Genomic DNA, 17,477 nt, shown 5'->3' with positions numbered 1-17,477 from the left:
GGGCAGAGCTCAGAAACAATAACATACTGTGCCCTGCCTAGTACTTATCTTTTTAGATATGAAAGCACTTTTAAACTCGAAAGATCCTAAAGTTTGGCTATTCGAATAAGCAACGGCCCTCAGAGACAATTATAGCGTGCTCGAGCCCAGCCCCACAACAGTCGAGAGGCGATAACGTGAAGATAGATGCCACGTGTTGTAGCGGGTTTGTGCCATATACGAAGTTAGATGGTATTGTACCACAGTCAATCAATTCTAAAGAACCTGAATTTAGCTACAAAATTCATAAAATAACGGAATCCGAATAACATCCGTTATTACGTGGAATCTTTCATGACGTTACCGCTCCTTGACTGTTGTGGGGCTGGGCTCGAACACGCTGGAACAGTCCATGAGGGACGTCGCTTGTCCGAGTAGCTAAATTCAGGTTCTTTAGAATTGATTGACTGTGGTACAATACCATCTAACGACGTATATGGCAAAAACCCGATACAACACGTGGCATCTATCTTCACGTTATCGCCTCTCGACTGTTGTTGGGCTGGGCTCGAGCACGCTATAATTGTGTCTGAGGGGCGTTGCTTATTCGAATAGCCAAACTTTAGGATCTTTCGAGTTGTTTGACTGGGGCACATAACCATCTTACTTCATATATGGATTCCTATATCCCCATCTCTCATGATTCACCTTCTATATCTTGAGACGTGTTGCCCTCGCGATTTCAGGGGAACGCCTTCTTTTTACACTATTTGACAGCCGATCACATCAACCTCAAGTGACCTCTTCGGAGTATATGGACTCTTGTCTCTTGCAACTGTGTGCTCAATTTATATTCTAACTACTATGGGCGTTATTTTTCTATCTCTTGACATGGACATGTTATGACCTTGGATGCGTCGTGCTAGCCTCGCTCATATAGCCTTGAAAAAGTCATAGTACTGATATATAGTACTGACGAAACACGTGTCGGCTGTTTCTCGTCAACTCTACTTTTATGGATCTTCTAATAAAGAATTTTTTTTTAACTTTCCCGCTTATTTATCCTGTCCAAATGCTGAAATCATAGGTCTACTACAGCTCAAGTGTTGCTGAATCACAAAGAGACCTATTAGTCTTTTTTTGTACATTTGTGTTCAAGGAATGTGCTCCCTTTGACCACTTTTCTGTAGCTTTATGAATGCCAATCTTTGATTGTCACTTGTCTCTCCTGGTAGTGTGGGACTGTGGTCTATGTAGCACTCTGTCTTTAAATACTAAAGATTCATTACCAATCCAGTACTGTTATCTATTTTACTATAAAGTGTACATGTGCGGTCTTTTCCAATTTGGATACACTACTACCGTTCTTCTTTTCATTGCACTTTTAAACTCAAAGCAAAAGTAAATATTACATAATGTAATCAATCTAGTATACAGGATAGATGAATGTTGCGCTAATCAAGAAGAAGTACACTCTACTCCCTTTCCTGGAACGTTCCTCTTTTAGAGTCAGGATTCCCACAATTACTTCTAGGGAGTAGGTAATTATTAGGCTCAGATTAATCAGAGGTCTCTGGTTCGAGGAAAGCCACCGGAGCCGGAAAGGCGGCAGTTCGGTCTCCAGTAAGACAGCCGCCTGCCTATAGGACCGAAAGGGACTTGAGGACCAACCAGGAATCCCGGTGACCTCCTGCGACACCACAGGGAACCCAGCGAGGCTTTGCGGCGAGGCATGGGCACCGTGGGTTGAAGAGGGGAACCCTGTAGGACCGCACCACGACAACATCACACCTCCAAGACCTGAAGCCGAATTCGCCGTGACCGAAGCCGCTGGCGATTCCACGGAAGGTCCCACGCATGGCGAGGGATCCGCTGGCGTCTCAGGAGGAGGAGGGTCTAAAGAAGCCTGCAGAGCCACAGTGTAGGCTTCCATTTGGGCCCTAGTTGCCCAAACACCAGGAAACGGCGAATAGGGTGGCGACTGGCAAGGCCTCGGTGACAGACTGAGGGACTTACCGGTGGGCGAGCGACGCCCGTGAGGCCTTGGTGAGGGACGATGCAGCAATCGGAATCGGTGGCTTCTGGACTCTTCCGATGTAGGGGATGGACACGGGGACGAGACCGATCTGGACAAGCGAGCAGAAAGCAATTTCATCCGGCGCTCCCGCCGGGACTTTGGCTTAAGATGCCGACAGGCGCCACAATCCGTGGAATCATAGTGCTCGCCTAAACACCACATGCAAAAAGGGTGTGGGTCCGTCACCGACATCTGTCGCGTACAAGTAGTACACGTCTTGAAACCCGAAGGCATTCGCACACTGTTCTCAACGCAAGGAGTTAAAGAAGGCCTGAAACAGGCCAAGGCACACAATCCGGATCCGCGTTGCACGCGGAAAAGAAGGAAACTGATGTCAGCTCGCTGGGGTGGGACTTATGTGACCTCGCTGAAGTCATGTGCGCGGGTGACGTCAGGGCAGAGTCACGTGGTGCTGTCCCCCAGTCTCACACCTGGGGATAATTCTACGTTAAGGAATCTGCGGCTAGTAGTCTCTATCAGATATGTAATTTTATGGGTAAAACTATATAGCACAAGGTTTAATTAAATATTTATCATTTGCACATCAAGTCCCTTGATTTGGTTTTATCCTATTAAAATCTTTGTTACCATCACACTTCAGAATTTAAAAAAATGGGCCCGGTTTGTTCTTTCCTAACTGAAGATATATTTTAAAACAAGTGAATTATTCATTTACAGTAATTTAAATGTGTGTTGGAAAGAAACTGACATCTTACAGTCTTTCCTTTCACTTGCCGTAACTCAAGCAAGATTGCCACATAGGTCCGTATTCCAAAACCCTCTCACTTTGCGGTCAGAGAAATAAAAGTCAACACAGTTTCCGAAGTCGTAGCACTTTGTCAGAAGAGTTAAGCTGTCATTTGGCGTTTGTCTTTGAATGCACAGCATCTGCGACTAGATAAACACAAAATGTAAAGGGATCTTTACTACTTGTTCCCCTTCTGAACTCCAGCATGGTTATTTTTGGGGGTACTGCAGCACCTCCTGCACCCCTACGCGCCTACCACTGCTTCGAGTGATGAATCCAGAACAGGGAAGCCTGTCCGCTGTTCACTAGGAGGACAAGTTAGTGCACCCTCTAAGGTCACAAAATAGGTCTTGGACCTCATGCTGTCGGGGACATGCTCCGGCCTCAGTGCATACAGTAGATTAGTGGGACACCAAAGCCAAAATAGCAGTAAGGATACCAGATTCACATGCAGGCCGAACTCTGGGCATCTTAGCACCCTTTTATATGTTGGATCTGGCTGTTCAGAAGGTTTGTATACAAAAGGGCTGCTTCAAAGGGGGTTGCCTTGATTGTGGGTTTCACAATTACAAAACCTCCTAGCAAGGCGTGGCTGTGGTCAGCAGAGGCCTCTAGTCGTGACATCCCAGCTCTGCACTATTTCTACAGGTGCCAAGAGATTATGAGCCAACATCTTATGTCATTTTTGCTGTCCCATTCATAGCAGAGGGGCAAAAGGCCATGAAGTGTCCTTTCATGTAGATGCAGACAAATGTTTCAGCGTTTACAAAAACCAATACAACATTTATGTCTAAGAATTTTAACAGCCATGCAATAACTACTGAATGCAAAGAAAAACTCAATGTATTTAATGTAAAATCTTTATTGTACAGTAAACATTATAACAACTGTTTAATAGACTGTATCATAGAAAAAACAGACCCAAGGAAATTCAGTGTTACGGTTTGAAGCGCCTCTTAGCCATCAAAGTACTGTATACAAAAACCTCAACATTCAATTTTTTTTAAAGTTCTTATAATGTTTCGACTTCATGCTCAAGTCTCAGGAGATGGTAAATGCCGCCTAGGTAAATTCTTAGCTCTTCTAGCATTGACAACAATGTCAAAAATCATCAGTGTTGAGAGCACAGCACACATTTTATCACTATAACATTGCAATGGCATCACTTATAATCTTCAATACAAGTTATCTGGGACGACCACGTACTCCCAAAAATACCAATAAGACAGGTATCGGAAGATCTGAGATAAACAGGATATTGTGGTATTTAGAGCTGTCACAAGGGACCCAAAAATGCTGAAATACTGAGGCAATAGAGATGGCAGCATCCAGTTCCACATAATTTACAGTCACACTCAGTGTTAAGCTAGTGAAATGTTTGGGGGGACAGGGCTTGAAGAGTGGGGGTGCAAGTCGTGCAATTCCAGACTGTGCTGGAATCAGGAATTCAATGACTCAGAATGAGGGCTTATATGATTTCATGCCACAATACACGAGAGCTCTTCCAGAATCAGGCCCTTGTTTTTTTTTTTTTTTAACAATTACCTGCATTGTCAGGACTTATTCACAAAGGTAAATTTGGTCGTAAACATATGTTTACAACCAAATGTACCTTCATTCCATCTGCTAAACATTCCCAATGATTTCCTGGCAGGTGTAAGCCCATTTACATTTGCGGAGATCTTTGGCGCAAGTGTTGAGTTCTCCCACTAGGGGTCGAAATTGGGAGATACAAGGTGCGGTTTTTGTTTCTGGACTCTCACAAACATGGCTGTTTGTAGGCATTCAGTAACTGCTCTCCTTTCTACCCTGGAAAGGCTCGGAGATTTACTCCAGACAAGGACTGTCATAACTTTCCATCAATGGGTTCAAGGAGAAAGGCTCACCCCCATATTTGCGGAGGTGGTAAGGTGTTTCTCCAGGGGTAAAATATTTTTCTTGTTAAGAATAAAATATGTGCATTTGCACATGGCTATCCTACTCCCCCTTTGTGGAGGGCTCTGCTATGGAGATATCGGTACATAACGAGTAGGTTTCTGCCGGGAATGTCACATGACCTTCGCAAGAATACCCATGGGGACCTACGCCTGGCTCAGCTTTCCATGTGTTAGGCCTGATATCGTTAAGCTCATTGCAACAACTAACTACTAGCCCATTCTTTCTGAATCCATCTATACTGATGTAGGCTCTGCGCTTCATCAGAGGTGTGAAGCAGAATATAAATGCAACAAGAGTACAACATAACAGCCTTGATTTGCTTCTGGGCCCGGTACAGGGTATGGTGGTTATCACAACTTCAAATATTGTTCTGACAGTCCTGCAATTTTACAATAAATACAAATGTAAACCAGCGAAATATCAAATTATTGGTAATGACAGTGTGGTGCAGAGATGCCACTGCTAGCTGATGTCATTTGTAATGTCAATAATTGACTTATCAATCTTTCAGCTTAGCTATTGACCATAACACTACATTAAAGTTTTCTTCATTGATATTTAGTTTCAAAATTTCAATGTAACTTAATCAAAGTCACCCGCATCAGACTTTGCTCACCATGGAGAATCTTACTTCAGGAGAACTTTCCGACTACATGTGAATAAAATTGTTACCCCAAACGCAGATAGTATGCAAATAGTAAACACAGCAAGAACTCTATTGGCATGGAAGTGCTAAACCAAATACTTACAACAAATGGCATTAAGATGACAGTGATTAACTATAAATCATGAATGTCAGAATCACTAAGTGGATGAGGGCTCCTTGCTCAAGATATACGAGTGAAAGGGTGGTGGGGGCTGGAGTTATTGACAGGGCTCGGATTCTTAGCTGGATGCTAACCCAGGCTGTGGGGAGGCTCCAAAGAGACAGTCTGGCAAGAATACGCTTTTATAAGAAGAACATTAAAACCTTTTTGAAACTGCACACTAAGACAAAACGGTCATACAAGGTACATGAGCAGCTCTTAAGTGATTTGTCTAAAAACTCCAGACTCATGACAAAAAACTGCCAACATAAAACAATAGGTAGAAATGGGGCAGCCATTTGTGAGTCTACTTTCCACATGTTTTTTATGGTCACGGACCATTCAGAAAAGGGTATAGGGTGAAAATTAGTAACAGTGCATAAGAAATCATAAAAAAAGAAATACAAAAACCACTAACCCAAGACAAAGAAATACGATCATGAAGAAAGGTAATAAAGAAAAAAATAAGTTAGAGCAATGTATACATTTGATTTCTTAAAATAAAACTAATTAGCGTCGAAATTAGGTTTTTGAGTGAAGTTCGGGTGCAGATTACATGTTAGGAGTAAATATGTCCAGAGGTCTGGGTGGCCAGAGCTATGGTGGCTGAGCAGTAGCTTCAGACCTGTTAACTTTCATTTTAAATGAAACCCAACTGAATGGGGAAGGACTGTACAGACAAGGATTAGCCGGACATTAAACTGTATGGAATTCTCAAATCCATGGGGATTAATGTTCCAATTCATCACCTGCTCAAACAGGTGGTAAATGAAAGCGGTGGGGTCTGTGCAGGGTGGGTGAGGTAAAGGGAACATTTGTTCTGGCATGGGGCACACTATATGCTCCCCCTTCCTATAGAAAAAAGTTTGGGTGGAGCAGGGTACGAGGTTCCAATCCCATTTGATTTGCTGGATGGAACTACTGACTGGTAAAATTAGATCGGATGTTCCCACACCAGCGAAAACCGGGCTGGTCGTGAACAGGCAAAGCAGTATCCCACCCACAGATACCACTCCGTCGGACGTGTAATCAGGCCCCTGGTGTTGAGCTCGGTAAATAGGGTAAAAATAAGAAATGCAGGGGATAACATTTAGGGTAAGGGCAGCAGTTATGGTAAGTATTATGGTTGATGGTCTATTTTCAACATTGTGTTGTTGTTTATTTTGGACTTGACATTGCAGTTATCCTAATGGAAAATGATGCTCTTACATGCAATATTCTTACATTTCACATACACCCTTGCAAAAGATCTCTCTTCAGAAGGCAGCCGACTGCTTTTTACTACATTCTGCCACAGCACTGAGCTATGTGATGGAAGGGATATGCCAAGATGAAAACATTTAGGCGAGTCAGTTTGTAGGAAATCAAGCAAGGAATCAGTTTGTTCTTTTGACAATATTGGATCCTCACACCTTGATAACAGAATTGAAGACGATGCTTAGGCAAACTAAGAAACATGTTGGAAGCTAATACAAACAGTCCATATCTAGCTGGGTGGAGGTGCCAGTATCAAGATAAATACATTTCGAACAGCTCTTTACATATTGCACATACTCCCAGTGCAGTTTTATTATCAAGCATTCAGCCTCCTTTAAACAGCAGTGTATATCTTTAAGTGGGGTCAGGACAGCCTAAGAGGAGACTACGGGTCCCTTGTAGAGATAAGTCTTGAAAACTAAAACCAGAGTAGCAAGGGAGGGGGAAAGAGAGGGGAGTGAGGACTTCACGAAGAACAGATTATTCAAAGATGATACGACTAGAACAACACACTAGAAAATCAGCTTCAGGCCGAGTTGCTACGTCAGCACGCATATGATGGCAATGATAAAAAAAGGCTCGAGAAACCATAAAATGAACTTTTAATACCAGTCTGACCCATCTTATAGCACTCATGTTTGATTTTCACTAGAAGGAGGCAGAGAGGTTAAATAGCTATAGAAGATAGGGCTCTGAGGTGGCTGTGAGGCACCAGATTAGTGTCAAACCAGGATCATAACAGAATCATCTGTACAAATGTAAGGCATTCAACTATTTTGTGACAAATGTGTAGCTATTAAAAGAATACAATCAATCAGAAAATGCAGACACAAAGGGTGGTGGCATCTAGGAAACTGATTACATTTGAAACACTGGTGAGGAAAGGAGGATAATTGTTTAAAATGGTAACCAAAATATCCTCCAGATTATCCGCAACCATCTACAAACATTGGCTTAGAAACTTTCCCAGTGAAAAGGCTGGGAGTGACAACAGAACCTCACACTCACAGACACCAGTAGTCAGAGATGCTTCAGAAAAAATGACCGCCACATGTCTGAATATGTGTCATCCCCTTACCTCCAATGACACCGATAAGCAGTGGCCAACTAAGTTATAGAAATATGGAGCTCTACAAACTGAAATGTCACTGCTAGACCCAATGGGGTCACCGAGGTGCAGTACGTGTAGAATCGACATTAACAAAGCTTGATGAAGGCTTCTGTCAAAGGTATTTATCTGTGAGCGACATGGAAGGAACTTGCAAGAGAGAGTGTCAAACTAAAAGAGGAAGGGAAGTTATGTCAAGCACAAACAACCACTGAAAAATTCTATGAAGAAGCCACAGAAACATATTTAACAAAATAAAGCTTTGATATTCAATAAAGAAATTTCAGTTGTATAACATATACAACACGCTTGCTTTTCATTTTAAGTAATTGTTCCATAAAGCAATTAAAAAGAAAACAGTGCATCAAATAAAATAAATCAAACTGTGTAACACAATTATTTATGGCTTTGTTTTGTCTTTGATTTCATTTTAATAACTCTAAAACATAATATACAATTTTGAAGAGCCTGATCAGGAAAGTTGAGTACAGTGACCGAATAAAATAATCAACATACCAAAGTCAGGACCTGCATTTCGTGCAATGTTATGAATCCACATTCTGCAGGATGTATTGTAAATGTTAACACAGCCGCGATTGGTTGAAATGCGCCTGCGTGGGAGACACTCCATGTTCTGGTGCCCACTGCCCATGTGCTGCTCTGTCTCGCACGGTTTCTCCAGGTTAGAAATATCAGTATTTGTCAGTGTACATAGACCAAAGTGGTTTACATTTGCACCGGGTTCTCGCTTATCCAAACAGATCACAGCAACCGTTCTGAATTAGACCAAAGTTCAATTCACGTCATTCCAATATGTGTTTTCAGACTATGTTCCTACCCTGGTACATAGAAACATATAAGTTTGATATTTCAGGCATATTTCTGATAATTGTGCTCGCTTTTTGAGTAGAGCTCGACTACTTGATGAATGTACATTGTAGATCGACTTTAACAGGCAGGATCCTGATGGAGTTGGGGTTTATGTCGCATGCACGAACACTGATTGTAGGCCAAGAACTGTTCCCACTGTGCCTCGTGGTATACTGAACAGCGACCATTACAACTATGGCCTTCGATGTATTTGTTCTTGTGACCGGTGGCAGACTTAAACGGGGAGACCAGTCCTGACAACGACGGACACTGAGTCTAGGGAGGTAGACTTAGGTCAAAACTGCAAATATATGTGGACTGTGTAGAAACGTGAAGTCAGGCTGGTTGATTTAACAAGTTGGTTGGGGCATGCGGATGTCTAGCACGAGAACACCCTAACGTCCACCCAGAGCTGGGTCAGATGCCAAAATGTGCTTTTAACTGCAGCTATGAGTAACGTGATCAATGAAAGGAAAGTTATTCATTTATCTTTTATGTTCAAATGTTAATATTCTAAAATGTCTCACTTGTGAGAATAGATTCCCCTGCACAGAGCTAAGAGCCCTCTTGTGATTGAATAAACTGATCGTCTGCAAGCAAGAGCCAATTTCCAATTTAAACTGGGTGGTGGTAGCACACATGCAACATGTTTATTAATTTAGTGCAGAGTCCAGACATCTACGGTGACGAAGGAGCCATTCTTACATCATGGTACGTGATAAACAGACTTGTATTTTTATTCTTAGCTCGAATGGCTCAACTTGTTGCTTTCATTGGGCGGCAACAGGGCTCACTCGGTCCCTTTTGAAGACATCCCCTGCCTACTCACGTATATTCTTTTTCTCCTTGTTATTTTTAGACTCTGATATAGAATTCCCATTGGGTCAAGTTACCGACCAGAGTCTTGCATACAGTCCTTTCCCCCCTCATTTTTCTTTTCTCTGTCTGTAAGCTAAGCGCTCACCGTGCTTTCCACAGCTTCAGGATGTGTGAGTGCATTCACAGCTCTGCAGGTGGCCAGTACCTGCCTGCTCCAACCCCCAGTCAGTATCTTGCAGCTGCATTTCCAGTGAGTGGGGAAGGTAAGTTGTATGAAGGAAGCAGTGTTGGATCATTCAAATAGTCGGTACATAACGTCTATTTACTTGCACCTCCTTAGCCCACGCCTAAATAACCAAAAGGATTCTAGAGCAGTGCTTAGCACACAGGTCTCCAGCTATAAAACCTGCTTTAAAGTGTAGAGTGTGCAGGATCATGTCAACCTCCTGTCTTTAAAAATGCTTTGAAATAAAAGCAATGATACCATGGTAGGTAGAAAGTACCCTGCCAACAGCAAGCAATGATGCATAACAGAAGGGTCCACAGATTTCTTCAAGTGATCTTCCAACAAAAAGGCTGCAATACATAAAGAAATTGTTCAGGGAAACCAAAGCTAAACCAAGGCCCCAAAGAAACAGTTGCATCAGAACATGCAGTGTTATTAGATCACTCACCCTTGACCAGCATGCCAAAATCTTCTCTGGAGCTGCAAGGGAAACGACCTAAAAGCAGCACATTCAGAAGACTGCACCGTGACACCCCTCTCGGAGGCACAGCAATTCTTTTTAGTCACTTTTTTCATCACCTCATTGCAGCTGTTCAAAAATCAGTGCCTCGTGTTCATAAGAAAAGGCAATCACATCAAAGCCTAGGCCTGACCTGGAGCGATCTCTGGCTTGGGGAGCTCTTACGCAGCTGGCAGGTTTTTGGACACTACACTACCATTAAAAATATTTCACGGCTTTTTGACAAATGCCTCTGGAAAAGGTACAATCTGATACAACAGCACGGTACAATCGGATACAACAGCACGGTACAATCGGATACAACAGCACGGTACCGAATGTACTCTTATGATCCTCCACGTCAAACATGCAAAATGGGGGTGCTGTTGACAGGGAGCTCCACTGAATCCATGGCAGACAACAACATACTGACGTTTGGACATAAAGACACCCCCAGACCGCTGTTGTTGGGGTTTGACCACTAATCAAAGAGATCTAAATGAGAGCTATTACTCCAATGGCCCACTCGCCCCAGGAGCCCATTCCTGGCACGGGCACTGGTTTTTCCAAGAAAAAGACCTAACTTGCAGGCAGTCTGAACAAAGCCATGCACACTGTTCGACAAAGTCACTAAACTTTGAAACAGTAGAGGGTCCCACCGTGGCTGGACAGTATAAAAAATGTTGAGTCTTCAGGATTCGAACTAAACATGACCAGCAAAACTGCACTTGATGACATGGCGTTTGTCCCAGAAACGGAAAGCAGTATTTACAGTTTATCTTGATACTAGTTTTTAAGTGGGGTATGACAGCCTCCCAAAATCTCTTTAAATAAGCTCATCCTGCAACACAAGTTCTAGTGTCATTCTTCACAAAGTGACAGGACCCCTAAACACCCAATCATGAAAATTCAATAGAGAGACTTGGACTCCCGTTAAGACAGACTGCAATAGGAAGGAGCGAGAGGGACAAGGAAGTGTGAGGGCAGCGCTGCAGGAATACCACAGGCTGCTCTACAGATTCCACAGGGACAGTCAGAAGATGGGTATTTTCCCACTTTTGAGAGAAGTGAAACTGCACAGGAGTTCCTAAAAGACTCTGCATTCCAAACAGACAGATGGAGCTAGATTGCAGGGAGAAGAAGGTTGCAACTGTAGACAAATGTTTTGGTGATGGCTTTGGTAAGAGCCCTCCCCTTTACCCCTATTTCTGATTCAATCGAAGGAGTAAACCACTGGAAAGGACAGACTTGGTATGCAATATAACACACCCTTGGAATGACTAGCAGCTCACCGGAACGCAAACAATTCAACTTTTCTGCTCTTGGTTATAACTGGAGCTTTGTTCGTGGCGGCACGACTAATTATAACGTTTACCAGACTGCGGTAGCCAATCAACCACCTATCCCCAGACACATGAGAAGATGGTGGGAGGCAGGTCCCCTCCTCAGTCAGAGGTTATTTCTAGGAGTATAAACACACCCGGTCAGTCTGCTCTGTTGAAACCTGCGAGATTTACATGACACGAGAGAATAAGCTGAACTTCGGAACTGTCTGTACATTTCACTGCACTCTTCCAGCTAAGCCAGGAAAGACATTATTTTGGGCTATTTTAAAACTGCATCAAAAATGATTAGTGATGGAAAACAATGATTTATCTAATCATTACATCCATCTTTCTACAAATCTCACCTTTTTACGAGTGGTGCTCAACAGATAAAATATTTTAGTTAAAATGTGGATTACTTTACTTTTACCTTTCTTACCCTTAAAAGTCTGAACCCACACTTCCATTCTAAACAGAAACTGAAAGCTTGACCGGACCAATGTGGTGACTGTAAGAGACTTTACTTAAATGGTTTATCTCCTGGCAGCAGCAATCTAAGCTATGGGTTGAGCCCAGGATATTATCAAAGGTGACCTTCTAGTCAATTCTAGACAGAGGGTGCTAGACGGAACAGAACACGTCAAAGTATCAACACTTAAAATTAGTTTAGAGGTGTATCCCTGTTTTTGTTTTTTAGCAAAATTGTTAGTAACTGTGTGTTACCTGTTCCCAGATAGAATTTTTTTTTTAGAAATGTCTGAATACGAGATTTATACCTGAATGAGTAAACAAACAAGTGGGCTTTGAAAATGCTATATATATGACCCAAGCACTATTCTTAAAAAGAAGAGCTGTTAACAGAATACCTTTGGTTTTGTAGTAATATAGACAGACATGGTACACTGTTCAACTAATCACTAGATGTTTCAGTTCTGGAAAATTTAAAAGATTCTACACATATTTTGCACATATTTTACAATGACACAGGCGCAATAAAACATTTGAAGAGGTTTTAGGATATTTAAAATTATATAAAAAAACTTTTTTTTTGCAAAGTATGAGATCTCTCATCGCTTCAGTTCAGTTGAAATCAGCTAGCTTACACACTGTCTTTACAAAACCCACACTTCCATTGGCATTACCACAGTCACAACAGCACTGTGGTAACATATGTAATACGAGGAATTAGAAAAAATACAAGAACTACAGAAACACCCTTCAGACAAATAAAAGTTCTAAATATTATAAATGTTCAAATTCCAACCTTGATTGCTAGGTATCTACACGCAGTCTCAGCGCCCCAATCAATGGTGATCAATTAACCGTGAGATTTAAAAATATATCAATTCTCTATCAGATCTGCCCTTGCCCACCGACATCAGATTCCTTACACTGATGTTTCATCCCAGCTCAACCTCTGTCTTTGCAGGCAGCTCTTCAAATCCACATAACCGGTATTAGTTGGCAATCCTTGCCCCTAGACTTGCAATATGAAACATACTTCTACGCCTGCAGTGTTTCAGTTATCTCCTAGTCTGAATCGGATTCATGTTGTCTGGGACTCGCACAGGAAGAACTGAGTAGCCTGTATTTGCTGTAGCGAGATAAGCACATAAGCAAGCATTTAAACCCTCTGCAATGCAAAATCAAAACACAGCCACAGTCTATTTACCGTTAACAGTGGAATTTCTATTGGTTTCTTCAATAAGTCCGTATTTGGGAAATGTGAATACAAAAATTCCAACATAAAAATGAAAGACCTCGACTCTCTCCAAACATCAGCTTTATGCATGTTTTTATTAAAAGTTTATTTTTGGAGTTTTTACTTCTGTGGTACCTGCTGAAAGATTTCACTCTACCATCCTCAGCTTGCTGTAGGACTTCCCTTCTTTTTGACACATAACATTTTACCTCCGCGTCTTTCGTAAGGGTACAAATATGTTTGTGCTCAGGTGTCTTTTTGACATGTAGTACTGTGTACTTTTGCAAGAGGTTCTTGTAAGGGATGGGTCCCTAAATCACACTACTTAGGTCTTTACATGTGATGAAAGGGATCACACGGGTTCTCGAGTCGAGCCAGGGCATGAAACAAACATTCCCAGTGTGTGTTCTTTGATGGCTATTAATATTTACGTTCTTACTGAAGCACTTCAAAAATTTTAGGACACAGGTATGGGTTCTCCCTGGGAGGTGCCTCAGGAAATACCAACAGCTATCACTTCTGAAATACATTTTCTTTGTGTGTTTCTGTGTGTGCCATTGCGCCATTTTTTCCAGTATGTCTTCTCTTTATGTGAATTAGAAGATTTCCCTTCTGACTGAAATGCTTTTCACACTCAGTGCAGGCATAAGGCCTTTCTCCTGTATGTGTTCTCTGATGGGTGACAAGCTGGGCATTTGTATTAAACCCTTTTCCGCACGTAATACAATGAAAAGGTCTTTCTCCGGTGTGTGTTCGTTGATGGATAAGAAATTGTGCCTTTATGCTGAATCTTTTCTCACATGTAGGGCACTGAAAAGGTTTTTCTCCGGTGTGTGTTCGCTGGTGGATAACAAGCCGTGTCTTGATACGAAAACTTTTCTCACACGCAGTACACTTATAAGGTTTCTCATCTTTGTGTGTTCTTTGGTGTAACAAGAGGGTACCGATACGATGAAAGCTTTTCCCACATTCGGTGCACTGGTGTTTCTCTCTTTTATGTTTTCTCTTATGGCTACCAAGATGAGCCCTCAGTCTAAAACTTTTCTCACATTGATTACATTGAAACTGATTAGAACTTGTACGTGTTTCAGTATTAATGATAGAATTGCTCTTCTGACGGAATTTTTTTTGAAGTTTTTGATACCTTCTGTTTCCATGATGTCTACGCATATGTAGCAAAAGATATCCATTCAGGCTAAAACATTTTTCACATTCGGTGCACGAGTATGGCTTTTCCTGGTTATGTATTCTCTGATGGCTCACAAGATGAGCATTTAGTCGAAATCGTTTATCACACTGACTACACTGATAAGGGTTCAAACCATCATGTGCAAGTATGGGTGCTACTCCACTGCCAACCTGGAATAGCTTCATTCTCCGATCAGCCTCCCTGCTCTTTGCGTGATGCCGGCTGATGTGGACATACTGACTTCCCTTCAGTCGGAAGCATTTCTCGCAGTAAGGGCAGTGAAAGGGTTTCTCTTCTTCAGTATGTGTGCTGAGATGGCTCACAAGTTGAGCTTTCAGTTGAAAGCTTTTCTTGCACTGAGGACACTGGTGAGGTTTCTCACTGTACTGTGTGTTTATCTGTGCTACTGCATTATCATTCTGATCTGAGCCTGTTTCGCATTCCACATCGCTTTTCTTTTGATGATGCCTTCTGAAGTGTACCATAAGACTTCCCTTCAGCCTGAATTGCATCTCACATGCAGTGCACTTGTAAGGTCTTTCTTCTTCATGTCTTTTCAAATGTCTAGCAAGATGTGCTTTTAGTGCAAAGCTTCTCTCACATCGAGCGCAATCGTATGCTCTTTTGCCATCAGGTTTTCTATTATCTACTACAGAACCCCCCATTTGAAGGTATCTAACTTTAAAGCGAGGATTCCTTTTCACCTTATCATGGCTTCTGGTGTGTATGACCAGATTTCCCTTGTGGCCGAATCTTTTCTCACATTTAGTGCACTGATACGGTAGTTCTCCTGTATGACATCTCTGGTGGTTAACAAGACGAGTCTGTCCTGTAAAGCTTTTGTCACACTGAGAACAAGGATATGGTTTCTCACTATTATGCTTGGCCATGTCTAGTGCTGAAATGCCCTTTGGAAAATCACTTTCGTCACTTTCTCTTTTTTCATGACGTTTTCTGTAGTGCAACATAAGAGTTCCTTCACGTCTAAAACTTTTCTCACATTTTGTGCATTTATATGGTCTCTCACCTGTGTGGCATCTCTGATGACCAACAAGGTGCGCCTTCAATCGAAAGGTTTTTTTGCATGTTGTGCACTGGTAAGGGCTCTCGCCTGTATGCGCTTTACAGTGGAGGTACAGGGCAGATTTCCTTTTGAAGTATTTTTCACATTCAGTACACTTATATCTTATGTCCCCATTAGGCAAGGTGAGGTGTATTATCTGGCCCCACTTTAGTAACACTGCTTGCTCAAATTTAATATCCTCCGTCTCCTCACTATTTTGTCTCACTTGTGCCTTATTTTCTTCCCGATTTATATTTTTCTTCAATTCGGAGTTGTATTTTTCGCCAATGGGCAGACTGTTTAGTTTGGATTTCCTTGAATGGAATTTCAGATGGTTAACAAGATGTGCTTTCATACTGTAACACTTCTCACACTTATGACACTGATGTGGTTTTGATCCCGTGTGTGTTCTATTGTGCATCTGAAGGGCAGTCTTTAGATGAAAGCTTTTCTCACACTGCGGACACTGGTAACGTTTCTTCTTCGTGGGGTCGGTATGTAGTTGCTGGTATAAAAACAGACCGTTCTTCTGATTCAAGTGTTCTGAATTATCTGCACCTTTATATTGCTCTGCATTTGATGGACACACAGGAAGATCTGCATTTCTAGGGTTACTCTCAAATGTAACATATTCTGGCGATGTCTCAGCGCAATAGCTTCTCTGCTGTAAAACGTAATGCTGAAGATTACCGAATTCACTTTCACAATGCCGTTTACTTTCTCTTCCCAGCTCATGGTAAGGTTCGGACCACATAGGATTCCCACAATTTGTTGCTTTTTCAGACGTCTGGATCACCTTGGCTTGACTCTTTTCTAACAAAGGCTCACAACGGGCCATCGCTTTGTTGTCATTTACAGGCTCTCCGCCTACACCATTACTCTTCAAGGATCCATTACCTGCAAGAATAAATTGAGATTCAAATCAACAACGATCAATACATGAATATGGATATAGAAACACATTGTGTCTTTGAAATATTTTATCCATGCACAGGCTGCAACAGTAGGTACTGGTTGATCACTGTGGTAATGAACAAATTCTATTTTTTACGGAGTTTTATATAGCGCAGACTTTACCTGAAGGTATCGGGTATCAGAGCACTTTACACGAGCACCAACTGCGTTACAGAAGGACACATTCTTTTTAGTTAGGCACGGGAAGATTAAGTGATTTTGCTCAGAATCACAGGATGCTGCGTATCCCTGCAGAGACTCGAACCTGGTTCCCCAGCTCAGAGGTCAACCACCGAAGCCGTTAGGCCAACTCTTCTCCCCTTTTCCTAAGCTTATGCAATTTCGCTCTACTGCACATCTACCTTTGTACTAAGGAGGAGTGTTCCCTAGCAGTGGGAGAGGACAGCAACCCTTTCAAGGTAAATATTAAACTTTGTACACTCCCAGCCTCTCAGTCCCATGCGCTGTAATATATATACCCCCATCTCCCTTCAGTACAGTCTAATTCTTCTTCGTTCGTACCAATTCTCCTGCATACCAGAAGAATGACCAATGGAAGGAGGGCTAGGCTCTCGGTATCAGTAAACCTTAAATGGCATGACAAATTCACTAGTCGAGTTCCATTAGGATTTTTCCTACGCGGAAATGTGACTTCCTCCGGCGAACATAGAGGTGCATCAAAGAAAAGTCTTTGATAATAGGGTTCTTTTGAACATGCCACAGGATTGCTCAGACAACGGGACCATCCAGTAAGACGGTAGGTATTACAAAAAAAGAAAGCTATCATCTCTACAATACGTTTAACATCAATGCATCATATTTTATCTATATTCCAAACATGATGTGGTCTCTAACGGCAAGATAGCAGTAGAGGAACTGGACGTTTTTTAATTTTTTTTATTTATTTTTAACCTTTA

The 17,477-nt window shown here is 42.0% G+C and overlaps 1 protein-coding gene across 2 annotated transcripts in view; it reads right to left on the bottom strand.

The window, feature by feature from the left end:
- Positions 1 to 3,648: 3,648 nt before the first annotated feature.
- The window catches only part of LOC144770907 (uncharacterized), a 191,184-nt gene continuing 177,355 nt past the window's right edge, over positions 3,649 to 17,477 (bottom strand). For both annotated transcript variants that reach the window (XM_078655704.1, XM_078655703.1), the window contains exon 7: positions 3,649 to 16,503. In XM_078655704.1, the coding sequence (XP_078511830.1) occupies positions 13,868 to 16,503 (2,636 nt within the window). In that variant the 3' untranslated portion in view covers positions 3,649 to 13,867. The remainder of the gene's footprint in view (positions 16,504 to 17,477) is intronic.

The sequence above is a fragment of the Lissotriton helveticus genome, chromosome 7, assembly GCF_964261635.1.
Source record: "Lissotriton helveticus chromosome 7, aLisHel1.1, whole genome shotgun sequence".
Classification (NCBI taxonomy): Eukaryota; Metazoa; Chordata; class Amphibia; order Caudata; family Salamandridae; genus Lissotriton; species Lissotriton helveticus.
This window is presented reverse-complemented; position numbering and strand designations above follow the sequence as displayed.